This window comes from Anolis sagrei, chromosome X, assembly GCF_037176765.1.
Source record: "Anolis sagrei isolate rAnoSag1 chromosome X, rAnoSag1.mat, whole genome shotgun sequence".
Lineage (NCBI taxonomy): Eukaryota > Metazoa > Chordata > Lepidosauria > Squamata > Dactyloidae > Anolis > Anolis sagrei.
Genome location: NC_090034.1, coordinates 106,413,417 through 106,439,243, shown reverse-complemented (window position 1 = coordinate 106,439,243; position 25,827 = coordinate 106,413,417). Strand labels below are relative to the sequence as shown.

At 45.3% G+C, this 25,827-nt stretch overlaps 1 protein-coding gene across 1 annotated transcript in view; it reads right to left on the bottom strand.

The window, feature by feature from the left end:
• The window catches only part of LOC132780528 (snake venom vascular endothelial growth factor toxin vammin-like), a 28,060-nt gene extending 7,791 nt beyond the window's left edge, over positions 1 to 20,269 (bottom strand). Inside the window, exons 1-4 of the mRNA XM_067460798.1 lie at positions 20,075 to 20,269; positions 12,946 to 13,002; positions 5,698 to 5,728; positions 4,418 to 4,614 (exon numbers count right to left, since the gene is read on the bottom strand). Coding sequence (XP_067316899.1) covers positions 4,418 to 4,614; positions 5,698 to 5,728; positions 12,946 to 13,002; positions 20,075 to 20,269 — 480 coding nt within the window. The remainder of the gene's footprint in view (positions 1 to 4,417; positions 4,615 to 5,697; positions 5,729 to 12,945; positions 13,003 to 20,074) is intronic.
• Positions 20,270 to 25,827: the final 5,558 nt, after the last annotated feature.

The following is a 25,827-nucleotide window of genomic DNA, read 5'->3' as shown; positions in this document are numbered from 1 at the left end:
ATGTAGACTCTATCAAACTTCTAGGATCAACGTAGAATCCAGTCAACCTCTAGGATCAATGTAGACGCTAAAAAACCTCTAGGATCAAGGTAGAATTCAGTCAACCTCTAGGATCAACGTAAACTCTAGCAAACCTCTAGGATCAAGGTAGAATCCAGTCAACCTCTAGGATCAATGTAGACGCTAAAAAACCTCTAGGATCAAGGTAGAATTCAGTCAACCTCTAGGATCAACGTAAACTCTAGCAAACCTCTAGGATCAAGGTAGAATTCAGTCAACCTCTAGGATCAATGTAGAATCCAGTCAACCTCTAGGATCAATGTAGACTCTATCAAACTTCTAGGATCAACGTAGAATCCAGTCAACCTCTAGGATCAACGCAGAACCAAGCAAACCTCTAGGATCAACATAGAATGAGCAAACTTCTAGGATCAACGTAGAATCCAGTCACCCTCTAGGATCTACGTACACTAGCAAACTTCGAGGATCAATGTAGAACAAGCAAACTTCTAGGATCAATGAAGAATCCAGTCAACCTCTAGGATCAACACAGAACCAAGCAAACCTCTAGGATCAACATAGAATGAGCAAACTTCTAGAATCAACGTAGAATCCAGTCACCCTCTAGGTTCAACGAAGACTAGCAAATCTCTAGGATCAACATAGAACAAGCAAACTTCTAGGATCAACGTAGAATCCAGTCAACCTCTAGGATCAACGTAGACTCTAGCAAACCTCTAGGATCAACATAGAATCTAGTCACCCTCTAGGATCTACGTACACTCTAGCAAACTTCGAGGATCAATGTAGAACAAGCAAACTTCTAGGATCAATGAAGAATCCAGTCAACCTCTAGGATCAACACAGAACCAAGCAAACCTCTAGGATCAACGTAGAATGAGCAAACTTCTAGGATCAACGTAGAATCCAGTCACCCTCTAGGATCAACGTAGACTCTTGCAAACCTCTAGGATCAACATAGAATCCAGTCACCCTCTAGGATCAATGGAGAATCCAGTCAACCTCTAGGATCAATGTAGACTAGCAAACCTCTAGGATTAACGTAGAACAAGCAAACTTCTAGGATCAATGAAGAATCCAGTCAATCTCTAGGATCAACGCAGAACAAAGCAAACCTCTAGGATCAACGTAGAATGAGCAAACTTCTAGGATCAACAGAGAATCCAGTCACCCTCTAGGATCAACGTAGACTCTAGCAAACTTCTAGGATCAACGTAGAATCCAGTCAACCTCTAGGATCAATGTAGATTCTAGCAAACTTCTAGGATCAACGTAGAATAAGCAAACTTCTAGGATCAACGGAGAATCCAGTCACCCTCTAGGATCAACGTAGACTCTAGCAAACCTCTAGGATCAATGTAGAACAAGCAAACTTCTAGGATCACCGTAGAATCCAGTCAACCTCTAGGATCAACGCAGAACTAAGCAAACCTCTAGGGTCAACGTAGAATGAGCAAACTTCTAGGATCAACAGAGAATCCAGTCAACCTCTAGGATCAACGTAGAATTCAGTCACCCTTTAGGATCAACGTAGACTCTAGCAAACTTCTAGGATCAACGTAGAATCCAGTCATCTCTAGGATCAATGCAGAACCAAGCAAACCTCTAGGATCAACATAGAATGAGCAAACTTCTAGGATCAACGTAGAATCCAGTCACCCTCTAGGATCTACGTACACTAGCAAACTTCGAGGATCAATGTAGAACAAGCAAACTTCTAGGATCAATGAAGAATCCAGTCAACCTCTAGGATCAACACAGAACCAAGCAAACCTCTAGGATCAACATAGAATGAGCAAACTTCTAGAATCAACGTAGAATCCAGTCAACCTCTAGGATCAACGTAAACTCTAGCAAACCTCTAGGATCAAGGTAGAATTCAGTCAACCTCTAGGATCAATGTAGACGCTAAAAAACCTCTAGGATCAAGGTAGAATTCAGTCAACCTCTAGGATCAACGTAAACTCTAGCAAACCTCTAGGATCAAGGTAGAATTCAGTCAACCTCTAGGATCAATGTAGAATCCAGTCAACCTCTAGGATCAATGTAGACTCTATCAAACTTCTAGGATCAACGTAGAATCCAGTCAACCTCTAGGATCAATGTAGATGCTAAAAAACCTCTAGGATCAAGGTAGAATTCAGTCAACCTCTAGGATCAACGTAAACTCTAGCAAACCTCTAGGATCAAGGTAGAATCCAGTCAACCTCTAGGATCAATGTAGACGCTAAAAAACCTCTAGGATCAAGGTAGAATTCAGTCAACCTCTAGGATCAACGTAAACTCTAGCAAACCTCTAGGATCAAGGTAGAATTCAGTCAACCTCTAGGATCAATGTAGAATCCAGTCAACCTCTAGGATCAATGTAGACTCTATCAAACTTCTAGGATCAACTTAGAATCCAGTCAACCTCTAGGATCAACGCAGAACCAAGCAAACCTCTAGGATCAACATAGAATGAGCAAACTTCTAGGATCAACGTAGAATCCAGTCACCCTCTAGGATCTACGTACACTAGCAAACTTCGAGGATCAATGTAGAACAAGCAAACTTCTAGGATCAATGAAGAATCCAGTCAACCTCTAGGATCAACACAGAACCAAGCAAACCTCTAGGATCAACATAGAATGAGCAAACTTCTAGAATCAACGTAGAATCCAGTCACCCTCTAGGTTCAACGAAGACTAGCAAATCTCTAGGATCAACATAGAACAAGCAAACTTCTAGGATCAACGTAGAATCCAGTCAACCTCTAGGATCAACGTAGACTCTAGCAAACCTCTAGGATCAACATAGAATCTAGTCACCCTCTAGGATCTACGTACACTCTAGCAAACTTCGAGGATCAATGTAGAACAAGCAAACTTCTAGGATCAATGAAGAATCCAGTCAACCTCTAGGATCAACACAGAACCAAGCAAACCTCTAGGATCAACGTAGAATGAGCAAACTTCTAGGATCAACGTAGAATCCAGTCACCCTCTAGGATCAACGTAGACTCTTGCAAACCTCTAGGATCAACATAGAATCCAGTCACCCTCTAGGATCAATGGAGAATCCAGTCAACCTCTAGGATCAATGTAGACTAGCAAACCTCTAGGATTAACGTAGAACAAGCAAACTTCTAGGATCAATGAAGAATCCAGTCAATCTCTAGGATCAACGCAGAACAAAGCAAACCTCTAGGATCAACGTAGAATGAGCAAACTTCTAGGATCAACCGAGAATCCAGTCACCCTCTAGGATCAACGTAGACTCTAGCAAACTTCTAGGATCAACGTAGAATCCAGTCAACCTCTAGGATCAATGTAGATTCTAGCAAACTTCTAGGATCAACGTAGAATAAGCAAACTTCTAGGATCAACGGAGAATCCAGTCACCCTCTAGGATCAACGTAGACTCTAGCAAACCTCTAGGATCAATGTAGAACAAGCAAACTTCTAGGATCACCGTAGAATCCAGTCAACCTCTAGGATCAACGCAGAACCAAGCAAACCTCTAGGGTCAACGTAGAATGAGCAAACTTCTAGGATCAACAGAGAATCCAGTCAACCTCTAGGATCAACGTAGAATTCAGTCACCCTTTAGGATCAACGTAGACTCTAGCAAACTTCTAGGATCAACGTAAAATCCAGTCATCTCTAGGATCAATGCAGAACCAAGCAAACCTCTAGGATCAACATAGAATGAGCAAACTTCTAGGATCAACGTAGAATCCAGTCAACCTCTAGGATCAAAGTAGACTCTAGCAAATTCCTAGGATCAACATAGAATCCAGTCAACCTCTAGGATCAACGTAGAATGAACAAACTTCTAGGATCCATGTAGAATCCAGTAAATCTCTAGGATCAACGTAGACTCTAGCAAACTTCTAGGATCAACGGAGAATCCAGTCAACCTCCAGGATCAACGTAGACTCTAGCAAACCTCTAGGATCAACGTAGAACAAGCAAACCTCTAGGATCAACATAGAATCCAGTCAACCTGTAGGATCAACGCAGAACCAAGCAAACCTCTAGGATCAACGTAGAATCCAGTCAACCTCTAGCATCAATGTAGACTCTAGCAAACTTCTAGGATCAACGTAGAATCTAGTCAACCTCTAGGATCAACACAGAACCAAGCAAACCTCTAGGATCAACGTAGAACAAGCAAACTTCTAGGATCAACGGAGAATCCAGTCAACCTCTAGGATCAACATAGACTCTAGCAAACCTCTAGGATCAACATAGGACAAGCAAACTTCTAGGATCAACGTAGAATCCAGTCAACCTCTAGGATCAACATAGACTCTAGCAAACCTCTAGGATCAACGTAGGACAAGCAAACTTCTAGGATCAATGGAGAATCCAGTCAACCTCTAGGATCAATGCTCCTGGCCCAAACCTTAACCGACCTGCAGGTCAATGGTGCGCATCTCCACCGCAGCACACTCCAGGCTTTCATCTCCACAGCACCCGGCGCATCGCCACAGTGGGACGCATGGCGGCTTGAAGATGTGCTCGGCTTCATGGGGGAATTCGGCCAAGATGTCCACCAGCGTTTCCCGGGAGCGGCAGTAGCTCCGGCGCCAGACCTCCGCAAAGGGAACCGCTGCAGGATGCAAAGCAGGCCATCAAGGCATGTTAGTCCACATCATTACACACCCCACTGTTGTTTGCTATAATGCTATAGAATCCTGGGAAGTGTAGTTTTACTAAGGGTGCATCTGAACTGTCAAGTGGATTCCGTTTGACCCTACTTGAACTGTCACTGCTCAATGCTATGGGATCCTGGGAGGTGTAGTTTTACTAAGGGTGCCATTTGACCCCACTTGATCTGTCCTGTCTCCATGCCATGGGATCCTGGAAGTTGTAGTTTCACTAAGGGCGCCATCTGACCCCATTTGAATTGCCCTGGCTCCATGCGATGGGATCCTGGGAGTTGTAGTTTTACTAAGGGTGCATCTGGATTGTCAGGAGGATGCGTTTGACCCTACTTGAACTGTCACTGCTCAATGCTATGGGATCCTGGGAGGTGTAGTTTTACTAAGGGTGCCATTTGACTCCACTTAAACTGCCCTGACTCCATGCCGTGGGATCCTGGGAGTTATAGTTTGACCAAGGGTGCTGTTTGAACCCACCTGAACTGCCCCAACTCCATGCCATGGGATCCTGGGAGTTGTAGTTTTACTAAGTGTGCCATCTGACCCCATTTGAATTGCCTTGGCTCCATGTGATGGGGTCCCGGGAGTTGTAGTTTTACTAAGAGGGCTGTTTAAACTGTCCTGGCTCCTTGTGTTGGGATCCTGGGAGTGGTAGTTTTACTAAGGGCACCATTTGACCCCACTTTGAACTGCCCTGGCTCCATGCGATAGGGTCCCGGGAGTTGTAGTTTCACTAAGGGTGCAGCTGGACTTTCAAATGGATGTTTTTTGCCTCACGTGAACTGTCCGGATTCCATGCTATGGGATCCTGGGAGTTGTAGTTTCCACTCTTGGGCAGAAAAAGTGCCATGACCCTGGGAAACTACAACTCCCAATGTCCCAGCTCTTCCAATCTAGGAAAGGGCACTACCAGTAACCAGATGGAGCAATAGACGGGGACAAGATAAAGGCAAATGGCCATATTAATATAATAATAATAATAATAATAATAATAATAATAATAATTCCCAAATTCCTCCAAGAAAACTCACCTCCCGCTTGATGCTCAGAAGGAGATTTCAGCTGAAAAAAAGAAGGAGACGGATATTAGGACATCGGAGATTTGTCCAATGCTTTTGCAAAGGAATCCATAGCGACAGAACAGACTCCAGAGCCTAGAGAAATTACTACAACTCCCATTATCCCCTGCCACTATGCCGGCCATGCTGAGAATTCTGTAGTCCAACACAGCAACTTGCTTCGAACACAACCCGAAAACAACACCCATTATATGAACCATTTAAAACTGAATTTCTATTGATTTGAATGCTTTAAATGTGTCTTAAACTACTTCATATTTTTATCTATTGCATTTTAATTATGTTGTAACAGCTTAGTTAAGTAACTATGCATTTTTAATTATTTTGTAATGCAAGTCATTGACCTATATATATATATATATATATATATATATATATGGGTCAATGACTAGCCGGTGAGAAATAATAATAATAATAATAATAATAATAATAATAATAATAAAGATGTTGTCTATTGTGGACTCATCTTGTTGTGTTTCAAATAATAATAATAATAATAATAATAATAATAATAATAATGTTTATTCCTATTAATTAGGAACATGTTGCCTAATAATAATAATAATTAGGCAACTTTTTCCTAATTATATATATATATATATATATATATATATATATATATACAGGGTTAGTCAAAATGAATAGGCCAATATATATGCAATTTGACTAGAGATTGGCCTATTCAGTTTGACTAACCCTGTATATATATATAAGTGGTGCTGTTCAATGCTAGGTCAGTAAATGGGAAAACTTCTATTATCCAAGATCTAATCCTAGAAGAACAAGCTGACCTGGCTTGCATTACAGAGACCTGGCTGGATGAGGGGGGAGGGCTGAATCTCTCCCAACTCTGTCCGCCAGGTTACTCTGTGCAGCACCAACCAAGACCTGGAGGGCGGGGAGGTGGAGTCGTGGTGGTCTATAAGTATTTTATCCCCCCGGTCAGGTGCCCCATCCCACAGTCATCTTCCTTTGAGTGTATCGGCATTAGGATAAGTGACCGGGACGGGAATAGGGATTCTGTTAGTGTACTGACCACCCCGCTGCACGACAGTCTCCCTACCTGATCTAGCAGGGGTGGTCTCGGACTTGGCTTTGAGTTCTCAATGGCTCTTAGTGTTGGGAGACTTCAATGTCCATGCCAAGACACCCCTCTTCAGATGCAGCTCAGGACTTCATGGCCGCCATGGCAACCATGGGCCTGTCCCAATTAGTATCTGGCACCACCCATAATGCCGGGCACACGTTGGATTTGGTCTTTTGTCAGGGATGGGATGAAGGTGACGGGGTGGAGGAGCTGACCATCGCTCCGTTGCCATGGACCGATCACCATCTGATCAGGTTTAGACTCGCTGTGCCTCTCACTCTCCGCAGGGGTGATGGACCAATTAGAATGGTCCGCCCCAGGAGATTTATGGATCCTAATGGTTTCTTGTTGGCTCTTGGGGAGTTTCCCACCTAATTATATATATATATATATCGGTCAATGACTAACCAGTGATAAATAATAATAATAATAATAATAATAATAATAATAAGGATCCCTCAGTTCTTGTGGGTTTTTTCGGGCTATATGGCCATGTTCTAGAAGCATTTCTCCTGACGTTTCGCCTGCATCTATGGCAAGCTTCCTCAGAGGTGAGACCTCACTACCTCTGAGGATACTTGCCATAGATGCAGGCGAAACGTCAGGAGAAATGCTTCTAGAACATGGCCATATAGCCCGAAAAAACCCACAAGAACTGAGTGATTCCAGCCATGAAAGCCTTCGACAATAATAAGGATGTTGTCAGCTGTGGACTCATCTTGTTGTGTTTCTAATAATAATAATGTTTATTCCTATTAATTAGGAACAAGTTGCCTAATAATAACAATAATATATATATATATTGGTCAATGACTAGCCAGTGATAAATAATAATAATAAGGATATTGTCTGATGTGGACAGGCATGTAGCCGGGGGTGGGGGGGGGGGGCTCGGGGGGCTTCACCCCCCCCCCCCCGAAATTTTCATGGTGGTTCGCGAAAGGGCCTTACTGGTGCATTATTTAAACTGTTATGTTTATTCATATCATGATCTGATCACCATACTCAATATATCCCATCTGCATGGGGGTATTGGGGTAATGATACAAAAGGTTTGCTAGGGTAGACCCTCTTTCACTCAGACTCAGCCCCCCCCCGAAACTCAGGCCCCCCTGGAACCCCCCCTGAAAAAATTCAGCCCCCCCCCCGAAACAAAATCCTGCCTACGGGCCTGGCTGTGGACTCATCTTGTTGTGTTTCTAATAATAATAATAATAATAATAATAATAATAATAATAATGTTTATTCCTATTAATTAGGAACATGTTGCCTAATAATTATAATTACAATTAGGCAACTTTTCCCTAATTAGTAGCCATCCTTCTAAATTTGAAGCCAGAGCAACCATGAAAAAAATTAATGCCATTATTTTTTAAATGTGGCCCAATGCATTTGAATTGAGTAGCAAAGCAGACTACTAAAAAAACAATGTTCAATTTTAATGCCCAGAAGCTGTTGCGCCAGTGAAGGTCACTAGAGGGCGCTCGAACCACACCAAATAATTTTACAGTCCTATTCATCTTGAAAGCTCTTGAAACTCTCCTTGGAATTATATGCCTGATTGCAACACAGGAAATAGACTTGATAAAACTATAACTCCCATGATTCCATAGCATTGAATTCCGGCAGTTAAACTGATGTCAAACTGCATTAATTCTACAGTGCAGATTTATTATTATTTGATGCACAACCAGATTTGTACACAGCAAACAAGATCACTCTGCTGGCTTTTGTATTCGATCCCACGTTGGACCCTTCCCAAGTGTCTAGGACTGTGTGATGTATCGGCGAATCATGCATGCAAATCCGAGTCAGGTGGCCTTTTGCAGATGACAGGTGGTGATTTGGTCAGCACCAATTGTTTTTAAGTATAGGCCAAGGTCTTGAGGCACTGCACCCAGTGTGCTGATCACCACTGGCACCCCCTTGACTGGCGGCTGCTGCTGCTTCTTCTTCCTCCTCCTCCTCTTCTTCTTCTTCCTCTTCTTCTTCTTCCTCTTCCTCCTCCTCCTCTTCTTCTTCTTCTTCCTTTCTTCTTCCTCCTCCTCTTCTTCTTCCTCCTCTTCTTCCTCTTCTTCCTTCTCTTCTTCCTCTTCTTCCTCCTCTTCTTCCTCCTCCTCCTCTTCTTCCTCTTCTTCTTCCTCCTCCTCTTCTTCCTCTTCTTCCTCCTCCTCTTCTTCCTCCTCCTCCTCTTCTTCTTCTTCCTCTTCTTCCTCCTCCTCCTCTTCTTCCTCCTCCTCTTCTTCCTCCTCCTCCTCTTCTTCCTCCTCCTCCTCCTCTTCTTCTTCCTCTTCTTCTTCCTCTTCTTCTTATTCCTCCTCCTCTTCCTCCTCCTCCTCCTCCTCTTCTTCTTCTTCTTATTCCTCCTCCTCCTCCTCCTCCTCCTCCTCTTCTTGTTCTTGTTCTTCTTCTTCTTCCAAGCCCTATGATGAAGAACAAGCCCTATGAGGAGCGGCTTAAAGATCTGGGCATGTTTAACCTGAAGAAGAGAAGTCTGAGAGGAGACATGATAGCCATCTATAAATATGTGACAGGAAGTCATAAGGAGGAGGGAGCTAACTTGTTTTCTGCTTCCTTGGAGACTAGGACGCAATGGAACAATGGCTTCAAACTACAAGAGAGGAGATTCCATCTGAACATGAGGAAGAACTTCCTGACTGTGAGAGCCGTTCAGCAGTGGAACTCTCTGCCCCGGAGGGAGTGTGGTGGAGGCTCCTTCTTTGGAAGCTTTTAAACAGAGGCTGGATGGCTATCTGTCGGGGGTGCTTCAAATGCAATTTTCCTGCTTCTTGGCAGAATGGGGTTGGACTGGATGGCCCAGGAGGTCTCTTCCAACTCTAGGATTCTATTATTATTATTATTATTATTATTATTATTATTATTATTACTATTTGAAACACAACAAGATGAGTCCACAGCAAACAAGATCACTCTGCTGGCTGTTGTATTGGATCACAAGTCAGGCCCTTCCCAAGTGTCTAGGACTGTGTGATGTATCCGCGAATAATGCATGCAGATCCCAGCAAGGTGGCCTTTTACAGCTGGCAGATGGTAATGTTGTCAGTGCCGATTGTGTTTAAGTGCAGGCCAAGGTCTTGAGGCACAGCACCCAGTGTGCCGATCACCTCTGAGACCCCCTTGACTGGCATGTGCCAGAGTCTTTGCAGTTCGATCTTTAAATCCTCAGATCGTGTCAGCTTTTCCAGTTGTTTCTCTTTAATCCTGTTGTCACCTGGGATTGCGACATCGATGATCCACATTTTGTTTTTTAACATGACCGTGAGGTCAGGCGTCTTGTGCTCCAAAACTCTGTCTGTCTGAATCCGGAAGTCCCAGAGTAGCTTGACATTTCCATTCTCTGTAACTTTTTCCGGCTTGTGATCCCAACAGTTCTTTGTCGCAAGCAGATGGGATTTGTGGCACAAATTCCAATGGATCATCTGAGCAACTCATCTCAAGAACAGACAAGCATCCCGAGCTCTGAGGATGATTACCTGGGAAAGAAGGAATCCCACGGGATCATTGCAGCGCACCCAAATCCCTGGGAGTCACTCTGGACCGTGCTCTGACCTACAAGAAGCACGGCCTGAACATCAAGCAAAAAGTGGGCACTAGAAACAATATCATACGAAAGCTGACTGGCACAACCTGGGGGTCACAACCAGACACAGTGAAGACATGTGCCCTTGCGCTATGCTACTTTGCTGCAGAGTACGCAAGCCCAGTGTGGAACACATCTCACCACACTAAAACAGTGGATGTGGCTCTGAATGAGACATGCCGCATTATCACGGGGTGTCTGCGCCCCACACCACTGGAGAAATTACACTGCTTAGCCAGTATTGCACCACCTAACATCCGCCGGGAAGTAGCAGCCGATAGTGAAAGGACCAAGGCAGAGACATCTGCAGCTCATCCCCTGTTTGGGTATCAGCCAGCACGTCAACGACTTAAATCTAGACATAGTTTTCTAAGATCTACAGAGACACTTGCTGGAACACCTCAGCAAGCGAGAGTCCAAAAGTGGCAGGCTCAAACCCAGAACCTCAATGAAGGAGATTCCATCTGAGCATGAGGAAGAACTTCCTGACTATGAGAAGTGTTCAGCAGTGGAACTCTCTGCCCCGGAGTGTGGTGGAGGCTCCTTCTTTGGAAGCTTTTAAACAGAGGCTGGATGGCCATCTGCCAGGGGTGATTTGAATGCAATATTCCTGCTTCTTGGCAGAATGGGGTTGGACTGGATGGCCCAGGAGGTCTCTTCCAACTCTTTGATTCTATGATTCTATGAATTCCTGACATGAAATAATCAGGGCCAGCTAACACCTTCCAGCAAAGGATTCCCCCAGGCAGGAAGCAGTCAGACTTTGAAGCTGCAAATCCTTTCAGTGCCAATTGCAACATTCACACTTGCCTCCAGCAGACAAGAGTTCTTTCTCCCACCTGGGACATTATTAGACAGGTATATATACAAACCCCACTTGTCTAGCTTCCAACAGACCTCAAAACCTCTAAGGATGCCTGCCATAGATGCAGGCGAAATGTCAGGAGAGAATGCTTCTGGAATGTGGCCAGACAGCCCGAAAAACTCACAGCAGCCCAATAATAATAATGTTATGGTAAGCTGCTTCAAGTCCCCATAGGGAGAAAGATAGGAGAGAAATAAAAGGGGGAGGAAGGAAGGAAGGAGAGGAGGGAAAGAAGGAGGGAAGGATAGAAGGAAAGAAAGGAAGAGAAGAAAGGAAGGAGAGAAGGAGGGAGAGAAAGAGGGAAGGAGAGAAGGAAGGAAAGAAAGAAGGGTAGAGAAGGAAGGTGAGGAGGGAGATAATGAGGGAAAGAAAGGGGGAAAGAGAGAAGGAAGGAAAGAAAGAAGGAAGGAAGGAAGGAAGGAAGGAAGGAGAGAAAGAGGGAAGGAGAGAAAGAGGGAAGGAGAGAAGGAAGGAAAGAAAGAAGGGTGAGAAGGAAGGAGAGAAGGAGGGAGAGAAGGAGGGAAAGAAAGAGGGAAAGAGAGAAGGAAGGAAAGAAAGAAGTGTAGAGAAGGAAGGAAGGAGGAAATAATGGAGAGAAAGAGGGAAAGAAGGAAGGAGGTGAGAAGGAAAGAAAGAAGGATAGAGAAGCAAGGAAAGAAGGAAGGAGAGGTGTGACAGAAGGAGGGAAAGAAGGAAAGAAGGGTAGAGAAGGAAGGAAAGAGAGAAGAAGGGAGAGAAGGAGAGAAAGAAGGAGGGATGGAGAGAAGGAAAGAAAGAAAGGTAGAGAAGGAACGGAGGAGAGAAGGAGGGAGAGAAAGAGGGAAAGAAGGAGGGAATGAGAGAAGGAAGGAAAGAAAGAAGGGTAGAGAAGGAAGGAGGGAGAGAAGGAGGGAAAGAGAGAAGGAAGGAAAGAAAGAAGTGTAGAAAAGGAAGGAGAGAAGAATGGAGAGAAAGAGGGAAAGAAGGAAGGAGGTGAGAAGGAAAGAAAGAAAGAAGGATAGAGAAGGAAGGAAGGAAGGAGAGAATGAAATAAAGAAGAAGGGAAGGAGAGAAGGAAAGAAAGAAAGGTAGAGAAGGAAGGAAGGAGAGAATGAAATAAAGGAAGGAGAGAAGGAACGAAAGAGAGAAAGAGGGAAGGAAGGAAGGAGACAAGGAAGGATGGAACCAAAGAGCAAAGGAAGCGAGAAAAGAAACAGGTAGAGAAGGAAGAAAGAAGAAGGGAAAGAAAGAGGGAGGGAAGGAAAGAGGGAGGGAAGGAAGGAGAGAAAGAAAGAAAGAAAGTGAGAAAGAGAGAAAGAAAGAAAGAGAGAGAGAGAGAGAGAGAAAGAGGGAGGGAAGGTTGGCCACAGCAATGTGTGATGGTTATAGCTAATAATAATAATAATAATAATAATATTGTTATGGTAAACTGCCTTGAGTCCTATGGATAGAAATAATGATGATGATGATGATGATGATGATGATGTTATGGTAAGGCACCTTGAATCCCCATGGAAGGAAAGGTAGGATAGAAATAAAAATGATAATTATAATAATGTTATGGTAAATCACCTTGAATCCCCATGGGTAGAAACAACAACAACAACAACAACAACAACAACAACAACAACAACAACAACTTCCCTGCACCTTTCCCTGGTTTCCTACCTGTTTGCAGGACACTCCATGGAAGAAAAGAGCAAGCAGCAGGTACCCAAGGGCCATCTTCAGAAGTCAATGGAGAATCCCAGTTCTCCCAGTTCCAAACTGGTGAGAGAATTAGGGAGACGGCATTAGCAGGCCAGTGGCCCCAGTGGAGGTGCCCATTGGGGGAAATGGATCTCCTTCCCTTCTCCCTTGAGAAGTGAAAAGAGGGACTGAAAAGAAAGGAGTGAGCAAAGGCTGGAAAGGAGGGAAAGGAAGGCAGAGAGAAAGAGAGTGAGAGGAAAAAGGGGAGGATGGATAGATGGAAGGATGGGCAGGAAAAGCAGGGAGGAATAGGTCAGGAAGCACGCAAAGGAGGGGAATGCTGACCTTTAGCAGGAGGCAGGAAACTAGACATCCCACTGTCATTTGGAGGCGGATGACAAGTGTATTGGCACGCATTGATGCACCATCCTTGGAAAAGAATAGAACAACCACATTTTTTGCTTTGTTGATGCATTCTGATGCTCAAAGTCTATTTCTCCATCCTCACAATGCATTTTATTACTATTATTTATTTTATTATTATTTATATATCAATTATATTTAATATATTTGCATGACTATATTACAATATTATTATATTGTGTTGTTATTAGCATTATGGGAACCCTGACGATTCGACTTCTCGCTGTGAAGCTTTTGCTCAGTTCTTTACAGACAAAGTCGCTTTGATCCGTTCTGGTCTGGATACCATGTTAATGGCAGTCTCTGAGGATGTAACACGAGCACCTGCTTGTCCAGTTTTGATGGATTCATTTCAATTGGTGAAACCCGAGGATGTGGACAAGATACTTGGAGGAATGAGGCCAACCACATGCATCCTGGACCCCTGCCCATCCTGGCTTCTAAAGGAGGCCAGAAGGGGATTGGCTGAGTGGGTTAAGGTGGTGGTTAATGCTTCCCTTCGGGAAGGCAAGTTTCCAGCGAGCTTAAAACAAGCTATAATAAAACCGCTGTTGAAGAAACCATCACTGGACCCCACTAAATTCGACAACTATCGGCCAGTTTCCAATCTCCCCTTCTTGGGCAAAGTCTTGGAACGTGTGGTGGCCTCACAACTCCAGGTATTCTTGGTAGACACGGATTATCTAGACCCGGCACAGTCTGGCTTTAGGCCGGGGCATGGTACCGAGACAGCCTTGGTCGCCTTAGTGGATGATCTGCGCCGGGAGCTTGACAGGGGGAGTGTGTCCCTGTTGGTGCTGCTTGACCTCTCAGCGGCCTTCGATACCGTCGACCACGGTATCCTTCTGGGACGCCTCACAGGGATGGGTCTTGGAGGGGCTGTTTTGCAGTGGCTCCGGTCATTCCTGGAGGGTCGATCTCAGAAGGTGTTGTTGGGGGACACCTGTTCAAACCCACAACCATTGTCTTGTGGGGTTCCTCAGGGCTCAATATTGTCTCCCATGTTGTTTAACATCTACATGAAGCCGCTGGGGGAGATCATCTGGAGTTTCGGGGTACGGTGTCATCTGTACGCGGATGATGTCCAACTCTGTCACTCCTTTCCACCTGCTACTAAGGAGGCTGTCCAGGTCCTGAACCGGTGCCTGGCCGCTGTGACGGTCTGGATGAGGGCGAACAAATTGAAATTGAATCCAGACAAGACAGAGGTACTCCTGGTCAGTCGCAAGGCCATTGAACAGGGCATAGGGTTACAGCCTGTGTTGGATGGGGCCACACTCCCCCTGAAGACGCAGGTTCGCAGCTTGGGTGTGATCCTGGACTCATCGCTGAGCCTGGAACCCCAGGTTTCGGCGGTGACCAGGGGAGCATTTGCACAGCTAAAGCTTGTGCGCCAGCTGCGCCCGTACCTTGGGAAGTCTGACTTGGCCACGGTAGTCCACGCTCTGGTTACATCCCGTTTAGACTACTGCAACGCTCTCTACGTGGGGTTGCCTTTGAAGACAGCTCGGAAGCTCCAACTAGTCCAACGCTCGGCAGCCATGATTTTAACAGGAGCGGAGCGCAGGGAGCATACAACCCCCCTGTTGCGCCAACTCCACTGGCTACCAATCTGCTACCAGGCTGAATTCAAAGTGCTGGCGATGGCCTTTAAAGCCCTAAACGGTTCCGGCCCAAGCTACCTATCCGACCGCATCTCTGCCTATGAACCCACGAGGAGTTTGAGATCTTCCGGGGAGACCCTGCTCTCGATCCCACCTGCTTCTCAAGCTCGGCTGGCGGGGACGAGAGATAGGGCCTTCTCGGTGGTGGCTCCTCGGCTGTGGAACGCCTTTCCTACGGACATTAGACTAGCACCATCTCTAATGGTATTCCGCAAAAAGGTGAAGACCTGGCTGTTTGTGCAGGCGTTTGAGTAATTTAGTGCAATCTGGTAATGGAACATAGGAATGGAACAATGGACGACGAATCTGGACTACGCTTGGATGATGAGAAGATTGGGTACGGTTGTTTTTTGTAATAATTGTGCATTGTAATTGCTTATTGGTAATTTATGGATAATGTGTTAAGTCAATTGTTATATGTTGTATGGAACCACTGCTGTTTCTACTGTTTCTACTGTTTGTGAACCGCTGTGAGTCGCCTTCGGGCTTGAGATACAGCGGTATATAAGCAAAGTAAATAAATAAATAAATAAATAAATAAATTATATTGTATTATATTAATATATTATATTGTATTACTTCATCTATATAAATAAAAATGTAATGTTCGTTTGTGGGATTAACATTACTCAAAAATCACTGGACAAATTGACACCAAATTTGGACACAAGACACCTCCTAACCCAAGGAGTAACTATCACACACACACGCACACACACACACACACACACACACACACATGATTTTGTCATTTGGGAGTTGTAGTTGCTGGGATTTATAGTTCACCTACAATCAAAGAGCATTCTGAACTCCACCAATGATTGAATTGAACCAAACTTGGCACACAGAATTCCCATGACCAACAGAAAACAATAGAAGGGTTTGGTGGGCATTGACCTTGAGTTTGGGAGTTGTAGTTCACCTCCATCCAGAGAGCACTGTGGACTCAAACAATGATGGATCTGGACCAAACTTGGCACGGATATTCCATATGCCCAACTAGGAACACAGATGGAGTTTGGGGGGAAATAGACCTTGACATTTGGGAGTTGTAGTTACTGGGATTTATAGTTCACCTACAATCAAATAGCACGCTGAACCCCACAAATGACAGAAATGGGGCAAACTTCCCACACAGAACCCCTATAAGCAATGCAAAATACTTAAGGCCATCCAGTTCTACTCCCTTCACCATTGCAAGAAAATGTAATCAAACACTTTCTCATTACTTTATTTTCTAGATCACCAGACGACCGCAGCAATGCCTGGCAGGGGACGGCTAGTGTATTATCTAATGCATATGCAGCTAAAAAGCTTGCAGCTGGGCAGAGGATGAGGAGAGGAAACCTTCCCAAGCCAAAGGCCTTGCAGTTTAGCATCCATGTGCCAATGCAATGCATCTATGTGCCAATCCAATGCAACCATGTGCCAATCCAATGCAACCATGTGCCAATCCAATGCATCCATGTGCCAATCCAATGTGTCCATGTGCCAATCCAATGCGTCCATGTGCCAATCCAATGTATATATGTGCCAATCCAATGTATCTATGTGCCAAGCCAATGCATCAATGTGCCAATGCAATGCATTCATGTGCCAATGCAATGCGTCCATGTGCCAATCCAATGCATCCATGTGCCAATGCAATGCGTCCATGTGCCAATCCAATGCATCTATGCACCAATCCAATGCATCTATGTGCCAATCCAATGCATCCATGTGCCAATCCAATATATCCATGTGCCAATCCAATGAGTCCATGTGCCAATGCAATGCATCCATGTGCTAATGCATCTATGTGCCAATCCAATGTATCTCTGTGCCAAGCCAATGCATCCATGTGCTAAGTCAATGTATCCATGTGCCAATCCAATGCATCCTTGTGCCAATCCAATTAGTCCATGTGCCAATCCAATGCATCCATGTGCCAACTCAATGCATCTATGCGCCAATCCAATGCATCCATGTGCCAATCCAATGCATCTATGCGCCATTCCAATGCATCCATGCGCCAATCCAGTGCTTCCAAACAGTGTTGCTAAAATATGACATGTGTAAAACCCATCCAGCTTTAAGCATGAGTCGTCAACCCTATTTTGAAGATAACTTTAGGGATGATTGATGGGACTGGGATTATGAATGCCTTGTGACGTGTGTGTGTGTGCCATGTCCCATCCTCTGGCTTCGCGTGCCACTTCCCGGCTTCGGAAACCAGCGCCCGGGCAATGACAACAAGAGAGCCGCAAAAGCCAAAAAGCCATGGATGCACATCAACACATTGCAACACAGCTCACAGGTGCTTGCGGCACTTTTAAAGGAGCCAAAAGGGCAAAAACGGAACTCAATTCCTGGATGCAGCTGCTGGGCAAGGACACCGAGTCAGCAGCATTCGGAAAGCAAAACACAAGGCCTTGCCAAACTACAACTCCCGGGATCCCATCGCCTTGAGCCCAGCGAAGTTTTTCATTCTTTGCATGCCATAGTTTGAATGCTTCGCGTTGGAGACTTCTTTCCGAACCCCTGCTAAACAGCTTGGGTAAGCCACACTCTCTCGGCCTCAAAGTCACACTCTCTCGGCCTCAAGACGTCATCCTGCCCCCTTCTACTATAAGGGAAAACACCATTCAATCCCTCCCGACAGATGGCCATCCAGACTCTGTTTAAAGGCTTCCAGAGAATCCTGGAGTTGGAAGGGATCTCCGAAGACCATCCATACAACCCCTTTCTATTGTAAGGGAATACACCATTCAATCCCTCCCAACAGATGGCCATCTGGACTCTGATTAAAGGCTTCCATAAAATCCTGGAGTTGGAAGGGATCTCCAAAGGCCATCCATACAACCCCTTCTGTTATATGGGAATACACCATTCAATCCCTCCTAACAGATGGCCATCCTGACTCGGTTTAAAGACTTTAATGGGATCCTAGAGTTGGAAGGGATCTCCAAAGGCCATCAAGTCCAACCCCTTTCTACTGTAATGGAAAACATTCAATCTCTCCTGACAGATGGCCATCCAGACTCTGTTTAAAGGCTTCCATACAATCCTGGAGTTGGAAGGAACCCTGAAAGGCCATCAACTCCAACTGCTTTCTACTGTAAGGGAAGACACCATTCAATCACTCCTGACAGATGGCCATCCAGACTCTGTTTAAAGGCTTCCAGAGAATCCTGGACTTGGAAGGGATCTCCAAAGGCCATCCATACAACCCCTTCTGTTCAATCCCTCCTAACAGATGGCCGTCCTGACTCGGTTTAAAGGCTTCCATGGGATCCTAGACTTGGAAGGGACTCCCAAAGGCCATCAAGTCCAACCCCTTTCTACTGTAAGGGAAGACACCATTCAATCACTCCTGACAGATGGCCATCTGGCTTCTATTTAAAGACTTCCATGGGATCCTAGAGTTGGAAGGGACCCCCAAAGGTCATCAAGTCCAACCTCTTTTTACTATAAGGGAATACACCATTCAATCACTCCTGACAGATGACCGTCCTGACTCGGTTTAAAGGCTTCCATGGGATCCTAGAGTTGGAAGGCCATCCAGTTCAACTCCATTATTTTGCCAGACAGGGAGACCTCATCTGATCCCTCCTGACAGATGGCCAGTCTCTATTGTAAAACCTTTAGATAATAATATTAGAATAGATAATAGAATCCTAGAGTTGGAAGGGACCCCCAAAGGTCATCTAGTCCAACCCGCTTCTGCTATAAGACACCATTCAATCATGCCCAATAGATGGCCACCCAGCCTCTATTTAAAGAATCCTGGAGTTGGAAGGAACCTCCACCATTCAGCATCCTTCTGCTATATTGAAATGCACCATTCAATCCCTCCTGATAGATAGCCACCCAGCTTCTATTTAAAGACTTCCACAGGATCCCAGAATTGGAAGGGACCCCCAAAGGCCATCAAGTCCAAACCCTTTCTACTATAAGGGAATACACAATTCAATCACTCCTGACAGATGTCTATAATAGCATCCTAGAGTTAGAAGGGACCTCCAAAGGTCATCTAGCCCAACCCCCTTCTGCTACCAGGAAAGACACCACTCAATCCCTCCAAACAGATGACCATCCAGCCTCTGTTTAAAGGCTTTCATAGAACCCTAGAGTTGGAAGGGACCCCCAAAGGCCATCAAGTCCAACCCCTTTCTACTGTAAGGGAATACACCATTCAATCACTCCTGACAGATGGCCATTCAGACTCTGTTTAAAGGCTTCCATAAAATCTTGGAGTTGGAAGGAACCCTGAAAGGCCATCAAGTCCAACCCCCTTCTGCTATAAGGGAAGACACCATTCAATCCCTCCTGACAGATGGTCATCCAGGCTCTGATTAAAGACTTCCATAGAATCCTGGACTTGGAAGGGATCTCCAAAGGCCATCCATACAACCCCTTCTGTTCAATCCCTCCTAACAGATGGCCATCCTGACTCGGTTTAAAGGCTTCCATTGGTTCGGAAGGGACCTCCAAAGACCATCCAACCCCACCCCTTCTACTATAAGGGAATACACCATTCAATCCCTCCTGATAGATGGTCACCCAGCTTCTATTTAAAGACTTCCATGGGATCCTAGAGTTGGAGAGGACCCCCAAAGGTCATCAAGTCCAACCGCTTTTTACTATAAGGAAATACACCATTCAATCACTCCTGACAGATGGCCATCCAGACTCTGTTTAGAACCCTCCGGGGAAGGAGACTCTGCCATGTCCTCGGAGGGCATGTGAAATGCATCTGAAACAGGTTCCAAACTCCTATCATATCATATATGGTATCCTTTAATATCCTGTACCCTTGAGAGGGTGAACATCAAGTGCTCGGATGACATACTCTCTTATTATTATTATTATGATTTTTCTTCCCAGTGCTGGAGGCTGGCACCGCTCCGCAGGGTTGGCGCGCATTTGTCCCACAGTGGCTTTGAGGCTGGGAAATCTGGGGACAGGATGGGAACGTCTCCTGGGCTCCCCAGGGAAGGCCGGCGGCTCTGAGAAAGGCTGCAAGCGAGAGCTGATCTGACGGAGGAAGAGAGCGGGTCAGGGCCCAGGCCAGCCAGGGCAAGGCGGACGCAGGACGGCCTGGGAGCCTGAAAAGCCAGGAATGGCCCCATGCCAGGCCGCTTTCGGCCCATCCTTCTCCTTCCTTCTCTGGCCAAGCCCAGGGGTGCAATGGTAGAAAGCAACAATGGCAAAGATGTGTTGTCCAAGGCTTTCATGGACGGAACCACTGGGTTGTATGTGAAATGTCAGGAAAGAATGATGCTGGGACATGGTTGTATAGCCTGGAAAACTCATAGCAAGCCAGCACTGAGTAGCCTTGCAGCTGCAAAGTCAATCAGTGAGGGTATCTGCATAGATATACCTCCCAAGTAGAGGATGCCTACATGCAACAGGGGCCAGGCTACCTCTAGGCAGATACCCTCACAGATTGTAGCTGCAAGGCTACTCAGTGCTGGCTTGCTGTGAGTTTTCCAGGCAAGGCTACTCAATGCTGGGAAGCACTGGGTTGTAGGTGAAACGTCAGGAGAGAATGCTGCTGGAACAAGGCTGTACAGCCTGGAAAACTGATAGGAAGCCAGCATTGAGTAGCCTTGCAGATGCAAAGTCAATCAGCGAGGGTATCTGCATAGATACACCGCCCAAGTAGAGGATGCCTACAGGCAACAGAGGTCAGGCTAGGCTATCTCTAGGCAGATACCCTCACTGATTGACTCTGTAGCTGCAAGGCTACTCAATTCTAGGTTGCTGTGAGTTTTCCAGGCAAGGCTACTCAATGCTGGGAATCACAGGGTTGTAGGTAAAACGTCAGGAGAGAATGCTGCTGGAACAAGGCCATACAGCCTGGAAAAATCATAGCAAGCCAGCACTAAGTAGCCTTGCAGTTGCAAAGTCAATCAGCGAGGGTATCTGCATAGATATACCTCCCAAGTAGAGGATGCCTACAGGCAACAGAGGCCAGGCTACCTCTAGGCAGATACCCTCCCTGATTGATTCTGCATCTGCAAGGCTACTCAATGCTGGGTTGCTGTGAGTTTTTCGGGCTGTTTGGCTGTGTTCCAGAAGCATTTTGCCTGCATCTGTGGCTGAATTACATCTTCAAAGGTTCTGTTGGCAGTGAAGCAAGTGGAATATATATATATATATATATATGGAATAATGCCCTGAGTAGCCTTGCAGTTGCAAAGTCAATCAGTGAGGGTATCTGCATAGATATACCTCCCAAGTAGAGGATGCCTTCATGCAACAGGGGCCAGGCTACCTCTAGGCAGATACCCTCACAGATTGTAGCTGCAAGGCTACTCAATGCTGGCTTGCTGTGAGTTTTCCAGGCAAGGCTACCCAATGCTGGGAATCACTGGGTTGTAGGTAAAACATCAGGAGAGAATGCTGCTGGAACATGGCCGTACAGCCTGGAAAAATCATAGCAAGCCAGCACTGAGTAGCCTTGCAGCTGCAAAGTCAATTAGTGAGGGTATCTGCATAGATATGCCGCCCAAGTAGGTGATGCCTTCAGGCAACAGGCTACCTCTATGATATTGTCGTTGAGGGTATCCCAGACCCCTGCCTTCAAGCTGATCCGACCAGCTGCAGGGAGTTCCGCAGTTCCTGGATGCCCAGTTGGGTGAAAACTGATGAAATGTGCCCCAGCAACAGCCTCAACCAGGGACTCCTTACAGCCCTATGCTCTTTCCTTTCACTTCTTTTCCCAGCCCAAACTATGTAACAATCCCCTCAATAAAGACTAAATGAATTGTAACACTAACTTCTCCAGAATGATACTTTGTGTCCCTTTCCTGGCTCAAACTGTCTAAATAACCTTTTCTGGGCCGCGGGAGACCGCAGGCCTGCCTGGGATGCCTTCCTGCCGTCCCAGGGAGGCCGAATCTGCGTTCCTTCAAACCGCGGATACTGAAACCCCTCAGGCCCCCGTATCCGCGAGTTGACGGATCGACTACACTTTTGATGCCATATTTTTACTAGCTAAATTCTAACCCTATCTGCTATCTTGCTTTTTGTATTTTGGGCCCCTGCGCTCGGGGAATAACCTTTGGTTTATTAAGAATATTTCTAAAAGGAAAACAGCTGATTGTCAAAATCCAAGCCTCGCTGCTGCTGCGTCGCTCTCGCTGCTTCTTCGTCCTTTTGAAGCCCCCCTGGCCCTGGAGACTTGGTGTAGTTACCCCATGAGGCTTTCAGGGAGCAGTCTAGCCATCAGGCTTCGGCCCTTGGAAGGAGCTATAGTTTCCCAAGGACCGAGGACCAGCTTCGATCTCAGTGCTGCAGGACTCCATCTTTTTGCTCAGTGGAAGTCACCATACACCTTTTGTGACTTTTGGACTTTCTGCCACGTACTTTTGGACTTCATTTTTCTCCCATGAATTTCCCCAAAATGAACTATGAACTCATATTATGCTGTGATTTAAACTTTTATAAATTGATCTTGTGTGTGGGGTGGGGGGGTGGGGTGTACCTGGATATGATTTTTCATTGTGATTCCTATATTTCTATATTTCCCTTCATGAATCTGACCTTGCCCAGACCCTTTTTCCTCCTTCCCTTCTCCTTGAGGAAAATGTATAAGGAAGTTGCCCTGCCTCTGGAAAGGCATTTAGCGATCATGAAAGACCCTTATCTTAGAAATTTACTTGCATGGAAAAATCTTTCTTGACTTCGGAGTCGGGCCATCAAGAGGATTTTCGCTTGGCAAACTTTTTAATCATATAACAATGGGGGAAAGATGACCTTCGGAAAGTCCTTATTCCCCCAACCCATTTTTCTTTCAAATCTCTCCACTAAAAACATTCACCAAAATTTTCCCCTTTGTGCCCTATCTGATAGCAAGAGGAAACCCCGGATTAAGTGATCAATGCTTATCGCAGACCCATCTCAAGACAATAAAGTTGGCTTCTCTGGCAATTTGGTTCCAGACTCGATAAGCCTCCAGGACATTAAACTCCATAATCCACTCAAGAATGCATTGTATCCCTTAGGAAGAACTTCCTGACTGTGAGAGCCGTTCAGCAGTGGAACTCTCTGCCCCGGAGTGTGGTGGAGGCTCCTTCTTTGGAAGCTTTTAAGCAGAGGCTGGATGGCCATTTGTCAGGGGTGATTTGAATGCAATATTCCTGCTTCTTGGCAGGGGGTTGGACTGGATGGCCCATGAGTTCTCTTCCAACTCTTTGATTCTATGATTCTATGATTCGTTCCACCTCCCTCTCATCTGATTTGCTGGAGCGTCGAGGCGGCAGGAGCCTCCTGATTGGCTCAGGCGCACCGCGGGAGCCCTGTGATTGACCCAGATGCAAGGAGGATGGCCAAGTCTCCTCCCAGCGGTTGTGCGCCGGCCAATTACCATCGAGCCGGGCGAGGGGCGGGGAGCGGGAATTTTGAAAATCACAACTCTGTATTTTCTATAAAAATGGCATTTATTTCTGTAACCACATGCTCTGCTGGACAAATGACCGCGGCTTTGCATCCTTTTCAGCTGAATCGCTAATAAACATCTCGGTGGCGCTTCTTCAACGTTGGTGAGTCAACATTTGTATGTATTTGTTTATGGACTTGCCGTCCCCCAAGTCTGGTCTAGACCCCAAAACCTGGACGAGGACAACTGCTGACACAAAAGGATGAGTACAAAACAAATAAGGCAAACTAATATTTTCTTTTGCCTTAAAGAGCAAATCCCACAAGCAACTCTCCCAATATTTATGCTGAAATTCAGATTGTGATGGAAAATTCAACGGGTTGGTGAGTGAGTGAGAGAGAGAGACAGGAAGCGAGTGATGGGAGCAAAGGACGTGTCATTTATCGTCTGGCTCACTATAAAATGGACAGGATGCACGTTGGCCTCCCTCCAGCATCCCTTTAAGAGCAGCATAGAGACCCATGTGCCACGGCTGCAGCACCGCACCATACAAACCAATGGCTATATGCGATGCACAACCACAAAGGAAAGGGCAAACAACTGCCATGCAAAGTATAGGAGTCGCAAATGCAAAACACAAAGTGCAAAGGATAAGATGCACCACTGCAGGGCAAAAGTGTCACAAATGCAATGCACAAACCCAATGCAGAATATAGAGCACACATACAGAATGCACAACCACAATGCAAAATACCGGACACACAAACACAAGGCACAAACAAATTGTAAAGTATATAACACACAACTATTGTGCCAAGGAGTCACAAATGCAATACACAAACAAATTGTAAAGTATATAGCGCACAACTGCAGTGGCAAGGAGTCACAAACGCAATGCACAAGCAAAATGCAAAATACAGAACACACAAACACAATGCACAAGCAAAACATAAAAGTATATGATGCACAACTGCAATGACAAGGAGTCATAAACACAATGCACAACCACAGTGCAAACTACAGGACACACAAACACAAGGCGCAACCAAAATGCAAAGTATACAATGCACAACTGCAGTGCCAAGGAGTCACAAATACAATGCACAATACAGGACACACAAACACAATGCACAAGCAAAACATAAAAGTATATGATGCACAACTGCAATGCCAAGGAATCATAAACACAATTCACAACCACAATGTAAAATATAGGACAGACAAACACAATGCACAACCAAAATTCAAAGTATTTGATGCACAGCTGTAGGGCCAAAGATTCACAAACAAAATACACAATCACAATGAAAAATATAAGACACACAAATACAATACATATCAACAATGCAAAATATAGGACATGCAAACACAATGCATAAGCACAATGTAAAGTATATGATACCCACCCACAGTGCCAAGGAGCCACAAGCACAATACACAACCACAATGAAAAGTATTTGATGTCCAACTATAGTGCCAAGAAGCCACAAACACAATGCACAACCACAATGTAAAGTATATGATGCCCGACCACAGTGCCAAGGAGCCACAAACACAATGCACAACCACAATGCAAAATATAGGACACACAAACACAATGCACAACCAAATTGCAAAGTATATGATGCACAGCTGCAGGGCCTAGGAGTCACAAACACAGTGCACAACCACAATGAAAAAATAAGACACACAAACACAATGCACAACCACAATGCAAAATACAGGACATGCAAACACAATGGACAACCACAATGTAAAGTATATGATGCCCAACCACAGTGCCAAGGAGCCATAAACACAATGCACAAGCACAACGCAAAATACAGGACATGCCAACACAATGGACAACCACAATGTAAAGTATATGATGCCCAGCTGCAGTGCTAAGGAGCCAGATACACAATGCACAACTACAATGCAAAATATATGATGCCCAACCACAGTACCAAGAAGCCACAAACACAATGCACAACCACAATGCAGAATATAGGACACACAAACACAATGCACAGCCAAAATATAAAAGTATATGATGCACAACTGCAGTGCCAAGGAGCCACAACCACAATGCAAAATATAGGACACACAAACACAATGCACAACCGCAATGTAAAGTATATGATGCCCAACCACAGTGCCAAGGAGCCATAAACACAATGCACAAGCACAATGCAAAATACAGGACATGCAAACACAATGGACAACCACAATGTAAAGTATATGATGCCCAACCACAGTGCCAAGGAGCCATAAACACAATGCACAACCACAATGCAGAATATAGGACACACAAACACAATGCACAGCCAAAATATAAAAGTATATGATGCACAACTGCAGTGCCAAGGAGCCACAACCACAATGCAAAATATAGGACACACAAACACAATGCACAACCGCAATGTAAAG